Source organism: Canis lupus, chromosome 1, assembly GCF_011100685.1.
Source record: "Canis lupus familiaris isolate Mischka breed German Shepherd chromosome 1, alternate assembly UU_Cfam_GSD_1.0, whole genome shotgun sequence".
Classification (NCBI taxonomy): Eukaryota; Metazoa; Chordata; class Mammalia; order Carnivora; family Canidae; genus Canis; species Canis lupus.
In genome coordinates this window covers 99,828,565-99,837,696 of record NC_049222.1, presented here as the reverse complement: position 1 = coordinate 99,837,696, position 9,132 = coordinate 99,828,565, and the positions used below count along the sequence as shown (strand labels likewise).

The 9,132-nt window shown below is 49.1% G+C and overlaps 1 protein-coding gene across 4 annotated transcripts in view; it reads right to left on the bottom strand.

The window, feature by feature from the left end:
- Positions 1 to 1,800: 1,800 nt before the first annotated feature.
- IARS1 (isoleucyl-tRNA synthetase 1) overlaps positions 1,801 to 9,132 on the bottom strand; it is a 68,968-nt gene continuing 61,636 nt past the window's right edge. For 2 of the 4 annotated variants that reach the window (XM_038527397.1, XM_038527394.1), the window contains exons 31-33: positions 8,018 to 8,161; positions 7,282 to 7,434; positions 1,801 to 2,271 (exon numbers count right to left, since the gene is read on the bottom strand). In XM_038527397.1, the coding sequence (XP_038383325.1) occupies positions 2,189 to 2,271; positions 7,282 to 7,434; positions 8,018 to 8,161 (380 nt within the window). In that variant the 3' untranslated portion in view covers positions 1,801 to 2,188. The remainder of the gene's footprint in view (positions 2,272 to 7,281; positions 7,435 to 8,017; positions 8,162 to 9,132) is intronic. The other 2 variants (XM_038527395.1, XM_038527396.1) reach the window with 1 other exon arrangement.

Below are 9,132 nucleotides of genomic sequence, written 5' to 3'. Positions count from 1 at the left end.
ATATTTTGCTGGGATTTTGATTGAGATTACATTGAATCTATATATCAGTTGGGGAGAATTCTGAGTTTTGGGTCTGGAGATCCATGACTTTGTTACGAACTGAATTGTTCCTTCAAAATTCATGTTGCAGCCCTAATGAACATGCTTTGTCCTCTTTGGTCTGCGACAGTTTCTCAGACATTCCTTGTTTTTGATGACCTTGATGGTTCTGAGTCAGGTACTGTGTGGAACGTCTCTCAATTTGGGTTTGTCTGAGGTGTTCCTCATGGTTAGACTGGGTGACTGGTTATCGGGGGCCACATTTATAGTCATTTATAGAAGTATGGACTCATGGAAGTTTATTTTATTCTTTGGATTTTAATCCAATACTTAATTATTTTTTTGTTCAAACCATTCCGGCTTTGGCCAGCGGGAGCTCTTTCAGGCTGGCTTCTCTCCCTTTGACAGTAAAAGGATCTTAAAATTGTGGTAACGGATACCTAAAATTTACCAACCACTTTTACTGGAACAGTTTAGAAGTACTAACGATATTCACAGGTGTGACCTTTAGAACTTCTTCCTCTTGCAAACCTGTCCTGTCCGGTGGAACAATCCCCCTCCCCGTCCTGCTGCAGCCATGGTTGGACTTGACCTCATTCAATGAGCTTGGCTCCTCTGGAGACCTCAGAAGTGGAATACTGGAACACTTGTCTCTTTGGCTTGTTCTAGTCACCGTAACGTCCTGCAGGCTCATCCTTCTTTTTAGACACTGGATGCTATTCAACTGCACGTGTATACTAGATAATAACGCTGCAGTTAACCTGGGTGTGCTGAATACCTCCTTCAAGACCCAGCCTTCAGTTCTCTGGGGTATTGGTTCAGGTAACTGGATTATCTGTTTTTTTTTTTTTTTTTTAAGGATTTTATTTATTTATTCATGAGACACACACACACACACACACACACACAGAGAGAGAGAGAGAGAGAGAGAGAGAGGCAGAGACATAGGCAGAGGGAGAAGCAGGCTCCATTCAGGGAGTCTGATGTGGGGCTCGATCCCAGGTCTCCAGGATCAGGCCCTGGGCTGCAGGCGGCGCTAAACTGCTGAGCCACCTGGGCTGGCCATCTGTTAAGTTTTTGAGGGACTTCCGTACTCCGTTTCCCACAGTGACCACATTTTATATTCTCACCAACCGTGCACAGGAGTTCCAATTTCTCTGATCCTGGCCAACACTTGTTCTTTTGTTTTTTTTCTCTCCAACTCTGTGGAGTTGAAATACATTTATTGCAGCAGGCAGAGACGCGCCCGTTCAGCTCCCCTCCAGGAGACCTGGGTGCAGGAGGACAGCTGGTGGACAGCCTCCTACCACTGTACTTTTTCAAATCCAACTGAGGTGTCTGTGTGGTGGCTGCGCTGTGCCCCACTGGCATCTGGCCACGGACTGACCAAGGTGGGTGTGACAAGCCAGGTCATGTCTGCCCAGCTCTGGATTCTTCCTATGAGGAACCCCTGACCAAGACGTTCCCAGGGCTGCCCTACAGTCTGGGCTTTTTCTAAAAACGTCTCTGTCCACGTGTGCCAGACCCACATGCACGTCCCACCCATCCCCACCTTTACCCATCATCTGTGTTCCCCCAATAAACTCCTGCAGCTGATTCTGTCTTGGCATCTGCTTCTCTGAAAGAGGATTTGGGGAAGAAGTGAAATTAAATGTTCAGCAGTGTCTCAACAAAGAAGTCACTATGAAGTTTTTGTGTTCTTTAAAGATTACACATTCCAAGTTTCATTCGACTATGGAAGGATATATTATTTCTAACACATTTATTGTCTGAGAGAAAATTTATTTATTGTTCTAATTTACTGAAGCTTAACGTATTCCATCAAATTACCCAGGAAAATCCAGGTAGCAGATATTTAACACATTCCTTCAAGACATCTCAAACAAATTTTAAAATGCCACAGAATGATAAATATCTGCCATTGAAATCACTTCCATGCTGTGCAAGTGCAGAAGTGAGCGGAGGTGCGGCCTGCCCCCAACCTGGCTGCGCGGGATACAGGCACTTGTGTATGTGAGGTGCCAAGTCACCCGAGGAATCAGTCCCATTTCCACTGTGTACCCAAAGTAGCAAATCATACATGCACCTGAAAAGAACACCTTCCGTGTGTGCCGGGGATAGGCTGACTCCACCACGAGGATGATGACCGTTAGAAGTCTGCCGTCGTCGGTAATACAGAAACATACACAGTCTTCATGTTCAAAGCCTTCATGGGGATTTCTTCTGTAATTTCTAGAATAGAAAGAGGATTAAACAAAATTAATTTTCTACCTATTCTGTATGAATATTGAAAATCCGTTGACTGCCTGTGTGTGGAATTTGGCCTTTTCGGGCTGTGGGGGAGACCCGCTAGGCTTCTGGGACTTCCTGAGCGATGGGAGTACTTTGCTACAGGGGTTGCTGAATGTCCCTGAGGGTTTCTGTTGGTGAGGTGACTCCAGGTGGAGGCAGCCACGCCACAAAGACGAGCTACATGATGTACGGGTGGAAGCTTTCACTCACATGCTATCAGCCGACATGGCATAACTTTGTGGGCAATGACCCAATGGTGCCTATGTAATGAAGCCTCACTGCAAATGCTGGACCCCCAGCCCCAGGGGAGCTGCCTGGTTGGTAACACAGCATGGGCACCACTGTTCATGCTTTGGAGCCAGGAGGAGGGAACACTGCTCATGGCTCCCTAGGAGATGACAGCTTGAAGCTGCGTGTTTGGACCCCTCCCAGATTCTGTACCTTTTCCTATAACAAATGTGGCCCTAAGTGCAATAGTTTCCATGAGTTCTGTAAATCTTGCTAGTATATTATCAAGCCCAAGGGTGATTCTGGAAAACCCTCCGAACTTATAGTTGGTGACAGAAGTGACAAGGTCTTATGTGGCCTCTTCCCTGCGTTTGTCAAAGTCGCCTAACTCCCTACAGTTTGGGTGAGAAGTCTTGGGCTGACCTTCTGGAATAAAGCCCCTCAACCCAATAGCCCTGTGCACTGACCCAGACATCCACACCCCCGCCCCAAACAGGTGTTTTCCTCATCGTTCTCCAGAGATTAACTCCTTACAGCAGGAGGAATTGCCGTGTAGGTCTACAAAGTACGAGAACACGATAAGCCTGTAACATCTTACGAGGACCAAACACATAAAACAGAGGGCGCCTGGGGGGGCTCAGTTGGTTTGGCGTCTCCCTTGTTTCAGGTCATGATCTTAGGGTCCTGGGATAGGGCCCTGCATGGGGCTCCCTGTTCAGCGGGGAGTCTGCTTCTCCCTCTCCCTCTCCTCATGCTCTTGCTTTCTCTCAAAATATTTTTTTTTCTTTCTCTCAAATAAAATCTTAAAAACACACGAAATAGATGAAAACTCAGAGAGAGAGAGAGGAAAGAAAAAACTTAAAGTGCTCTTCACCCACTGGGGGGCATTTTGCTTCTAGCAGATCTGAATTCAAAGGGAAGGACCAATGTCCCAGCAGGAATGCTGGACATCTGTCCTGAAGCTGCCTCCTCATAGATGACTACAGGGTCTGAGATGATACCGAGCATCTTGTGGAACAAGAAGGAAACCATTATATGATCCTTGCAATTTACCAAATTAGCACTATTTTACAAAAGACAACTTTGAGAGGAAAAACACAATGAAAATGAGGCAGGGCAGAGACACTGGGTTGCACAGAGCCCCAGGCTTCTCGGTGACCTTGGGTGGGCCACTGAGCTTTCGTGGTCTCACGGATGCAACTTGCCTCACCAACCTCAGGGCATTGCTCTGTGAGTCACAGGTCGAATTCCCACAAGTGTGGCTCTGCCCTGGTCAGTGTTGGCCAGGTGCCTGCATGTGCACAGAACCAGAGACGATGCCTCTCCATGTCTACAGCGTGGCTGCACCTGGGACTGGTGCACTTGGGGATAAGGAAGAGGTAAGAGTCTCAAAGTTTCACCTGCGTGGAACAAGACAGGACGCTGAGCTTTACTACCAACCACACAGAAGAACCAGGTATGTCGGAGGCAAAGTGGAAGGAGCCTGTTGATGGCAGGACAGTCTGTGGGCATCACCAGAGGCAGACAAGGGCCAGAACAGACAGGATCTCATGCGTCAAGTGACAATCTGACGCATTAGCTAATGGTGAGCCCCAGGGGACTCTGAGTGAGGACACTGTCACGGGAGGAATGCACAGGAGGACAGCTCTGGTGGAGACGGAGGATGGGACCCTAAGCCAGGGAGGGCTGAGGACACAGGGAACCCTGACAGCAAACTGGAGGTAGAGAGGAACCCAGGTGCAGAGGAGGCTCCAGTCCTCAACAATGTAGCAGAAAACTTTTAAGTGTAATAGAAAACTAAGACAGACAGACAGACAGACAGAAAGAAAGAAAGAAAGAAAGAGAAAAGGAAGGAAGGAAAGAAAAGAAAAGAAAAGAAAAAAAAAAGAAAAGAAAAGAAAAGAAAAACCGAGCAAGGAAAGAAAAATGAGGAAAATCTTTAGGCCAAAAATCATGAATTCCAAGAGGTACCTGAACATTTTGGTTTTCTGGCTGTCCTGGTGGCCCAAAACTTTGGCCCTAAAGGTATCAAAGTGAGACAAGAAAAAGCCTGGGGTCTATGGCTTGGGAAGTCCAATGAACTGGATCCACTACCTGCCCCTCTTGCCCCCTGAATAAGGAGCCCATGGCCAGAGTGCTTTCAAACAGATCCTTCTGTTTGAAAGATAGTCAAGAAGATGCAGTGGGTCTAATCACAGCCTTCCAGAGGATATGCCCACGTTCCTCCTGTGACCACAGAGGCAGAGGTCAGGGGGACAGGGTCACAAGTCCAGGACACTTGGAACCACCAAAGTGTGAAGAGGCCAAGGCCAAATTCTGCCCTGGAGCCTCAAAAACAATGCGGCCCTGCTGACACTAGGCCTCTGGCCTCCAGAACCGAGGACACTCGGTTTCACGGCCCCTGCTTATGGTGATGTGTTGGGGCCGGTCTCAGCAAACCGTATGAGAACCTGCCTCACTCTGCCTGGCTGTGGGGCCGGGACAGACAGGACACAGCCCCGTGAGGCTCTGGTCCTCCTCTATCCAAACACCCCCGTGGCCCCAAGTAACTGAAGTGAAATTGGCCTGCACTGACAGTGTCCCCAGACAACAGAAATGTTCCTTTAAATGGGGTTTAAACAGAAACACCACAAACCGCTGTTGTCAGGACTCTAGAAACAACCAAAGTTACACAGCAACCATTCGAATCCGCATTGAGAAGGCAACCTGCAGGGACAGGTCTGTGGTTGTCACACGTGTGCCTGGCCGCCAGGCCCTCATGTCCTCATGTCCTGAGGTCCCCATGGGCTCAGGAGGAACTGAGCAAAGTCACCCTGGGTCCTAACCCGATCAGGGGCTGCCTGCGGAGCTCACATGGGGTGCTTGTCTCCACTCTGGAACTCACTCAGGGAGGAAAAGCGCAGCATTGCTTGAAAACGCCGTTGGGCAAAGTCCACAGCTGCCAGGGTGCGAGGTTGCCGCTGCAGCCTGTGACAGCTGACTGCAGGCTCACAGCCTGGCTGGAAAGCCTCCAGGATGGCATCTCCTGGAACAGCCACCCAGCTCTGAAAACCAGGCGTTCTGTGCCATTCAGGAAGCTGTACGTGTGCCCAGGGCAGGATGCACGCACACAAGGGGCCCAGGAAGACGCCAAGCTTTCAGCTATGAAAATAATAGCTTTTCTAGCCAAATGTGCCTAATGATCAGAGCAGGAGCAGCTTGGTGGAGCCAAGGGCAGTGAAGACACTCTGAATAACCAAAGCACAGGGAGTCCACACCCCGGGAGGGCCTTGGGCCAGGATGCAAGGACACAACGGGAATGCAGAGCTGCGTGCTACCCCGTGTCTGCTTTGCAACTCCACTTTTTCTTTTCCACAGGACTTAAAAAACAAATACATAAGACACAATTAAAAATTTATGTTTTGAGGCACACAAAGCAGGTTCTGCAGAGTATAAATGGGAGCAGAACTGTACAGGCACAGAGATTCTGCAAATGAAGTCAAACGGTCAAACTGGTGTTGACTCAAACCAGATGGCTGCTAATTCAGGATGTTATCTGTAATCCCCATGGGAAATACTTAAGAACATAGCAAAAAAGAAACACACAAAAGGAAGAGGGAAGGGACTCAAGACAGGGGCTCTCTGAGGAGGAACAAAGGGCCCTTTTACCGAAACACGTACACCTGGGCACAAACCAAAGACAGGACGGAACGCACAGAGGTGTCAGATGCCATCAGAGCATCCAGCTGACCGCAGGTTGCGAGGCTGAGTTGTGGTGACAGAAGCAAGTGATGGGCACACAGAAGAGCTGTCTGGGGAAAGGGTCCCAGTGGCAGCCACACCATGTGGAGTGCCTGATGTGCACCCGGGAGGAAGGGAGGGAACGGGCTGCTGACGATGGGGCAGTGAGACCTGAGTGGGTTTGGGGAGAGGTGCAACAGTCCTTCCCAGGCGACTGGGCCGGGCTCTCCACTCTGATGTGCTTGCTGCGAAAAGCCTTTGTGCGTGCTTTTCACGCTATGGAGGCACAATGCCAGTTACCAGCTTCCCACCAACTGCTGTACTGTCATCATTCTAAAAGAGTGATCTTAGAACCAGCAAATCGTACTAATTTATCAAGAAGCATGTGTTTTTAATAACTACCAACATAATTTTAAGGTTTTCTTTCTTTTTTTTAAGATTTTAATTATTTATTCATGAGATACAGAGGAGAGAGAGAGAGAGAGAGAGAGAGAGAGAGAGGGGCAGAGACACAGGCAGAGGGAGAACGTGGAGCAGGGAGCCCAATGTGGGACTTAATTCCAGGACTCCAGGATCAGGCCCTGGGCCGAAGGCGGCGCCAAACCGCCAAGCCACCCAGGGATCCCTTAAGGTTATTTTCTTTCTTTCTTTCTTTTTTTTTTTTTTTTTTTAATTTTTATTTATTTATGATAGTCACAGAGAGAGAGAGAGGCAGAGACACAGTCAGAGGGAGAAGCAGGCTCCATGCACCGGGAGCCCGATGTGGGATTCGATCCCGGGTCTCCAGGATCGCGCCCTGGGCCAAAGGCAGGCGCCAAACCGCTGCGCCACCCAGGGATCCCCTTTTAGGTTATTTTCAAAGCAAAAAGCAATCATCCTTCTAATTATTATTCTAACGCTCTAGTTGGCAGATTTCTGGAGAAAGAGCCAAAGGAAAAAAATTTTAAAAAAGACAATAGAAAACAAGGAATAAAGCAGATGTAGCAGGTACTGTGATCTCACCATGTGTCTGAGTCTCGTTCAGAAACAGCTTGAGCTTCCTGCTGCGAAGACCAAACACCTTGGCTGCTTCATACAGGAGGCCCTGGTGGGTAAGTCCATTCTGCCCAGGCGGGTTTTCCAGCAGGAGTGTGCCCACTGTTCCCTTCACACACTCTGCGCAAGAGAGCACCACTGGGTCAGCTTCTGAGAGCTGGGTGCCCCGCCACCCCAGCTGCAGGCCACGTGCAGGGCAGAGGCTCCCAGAGCCAGCAGGGCCTGGGAGCTGGTGTCCAGTCTGCAAGGGGGCGGCGGGGGGAGGGGGCAGCGGAATTAGCAACAGGTCTGAACACTTGTGGCTGGGGAAGAGCTACTCCATGAGCACATGCAGTACACGATGAGTGCCCAGAGCCCAAGGGAGACTACACATCCATCTAGCCTGCTGACCGGAGCACAGATGTGCACAACAGATTTCAGGATGCTTCCCAGAAAAAAATAAGGCAAAATTAAGCATTTCAGTGGCTCTGCATTTAATACCACTTCATTTAGCAGTAACACTCCCTGACTGTGCAGATGGAGGGATTTCCACACAAACACACCATGAGAAACAAGCCCGTTTGTGCCCCCGGGGAGCATAGGAGCGCACCTTATGCTGTGGGAGAGGTGGACTGAGAAAGGAAGTCCTGCCACCCAGCACCCCACGACCCCACAACCCGCCAACTGCCTGCGCAGCTGTTGGCAGCTGGGGGGGAGGGCCCACCTTGCGGGCCTGCGTTCAGGAGCTGTAGGTTGATGTAACGGCAGAGTGCAGTGCTGGGGCCGTCCACTACAGCGGGGGCTGACCCTGCCGCCACGCGAAGTGTTTTTCCACTAATACTCAGTAAATCAGTCTGGTTTTGTATTTCTAGAAGTAACAACAAAAACAGCAATGACAAATCACTCAGGGTATATAATGCAGAGCTGAAGTCATTCACTTATTAAACTATACTTTTGCAGTGATGTTTTCTACCTAATTTCTCTTTGTCAAAGAGAAATAGGATAAAATGACATGCAAATAGCAGGAAATTTGAATGTTGCAAAACAGACTGCATAATAACTTAAAAGCATATGGCAGATTGTTTTTTCTCCTTTAGTATGTTCTCTGATATTATAGATCCTCTTAAAATCTCCTACATGCTAAACTTCACTGTGAAAAAAGGCATTATAATAAAAAAATGATAATTACAGTCAGAAGAGAATAATTTTGACCCATAAACACATGTGAAAAATAGGACATACAAACACACACAGATCTCATTTATCTAAAACTGAACACTGCTTAGGGTGATAAACATGGGTGGGCTGAATGGGACGAGCCACACAGCTGGGGCAGGTCCCCGGGGAGTAGGGGTGTAGGGCATCTGCTCCGGACCCACACCCGTGGCTCCCTTAGTTGCCCTGGGCCTGGTCACAGAGGTAACAACATCTGGCACCTCAGGCCTGCCCTATTCTCTGCCTGTCTGGCAGCTCCACCTTTAGGCTATGTAGAAGTTCCTGAAAATGAGCATCTGGATTCTTACTAAAGAGCAGGTACTCATCTCCCATAGCTGCCATTAGGAACCACAACCCTGGGGCTCACGACATCAGGCAACTAGTCTCAGAGGCGAGACATCAAAATTGAGGTGTTCCGTGGGCCCTGGCCCCTTGGAAGCCCACGGGGTGGCCCTGCCCCTTGTGTCCCTACTTCCTGGAGGCTCCCAGCCTTCTGTTTGCACCTCCCCAATTTCAGCTCTGCCTTTGTCATCACATGGCCCTGACCCCAGTGCTCCTGGCGACACCCTCTTACCTCATCACGCTGGCAATGACCTTGTCCCCAAAGATCACATTTGGTAGAAT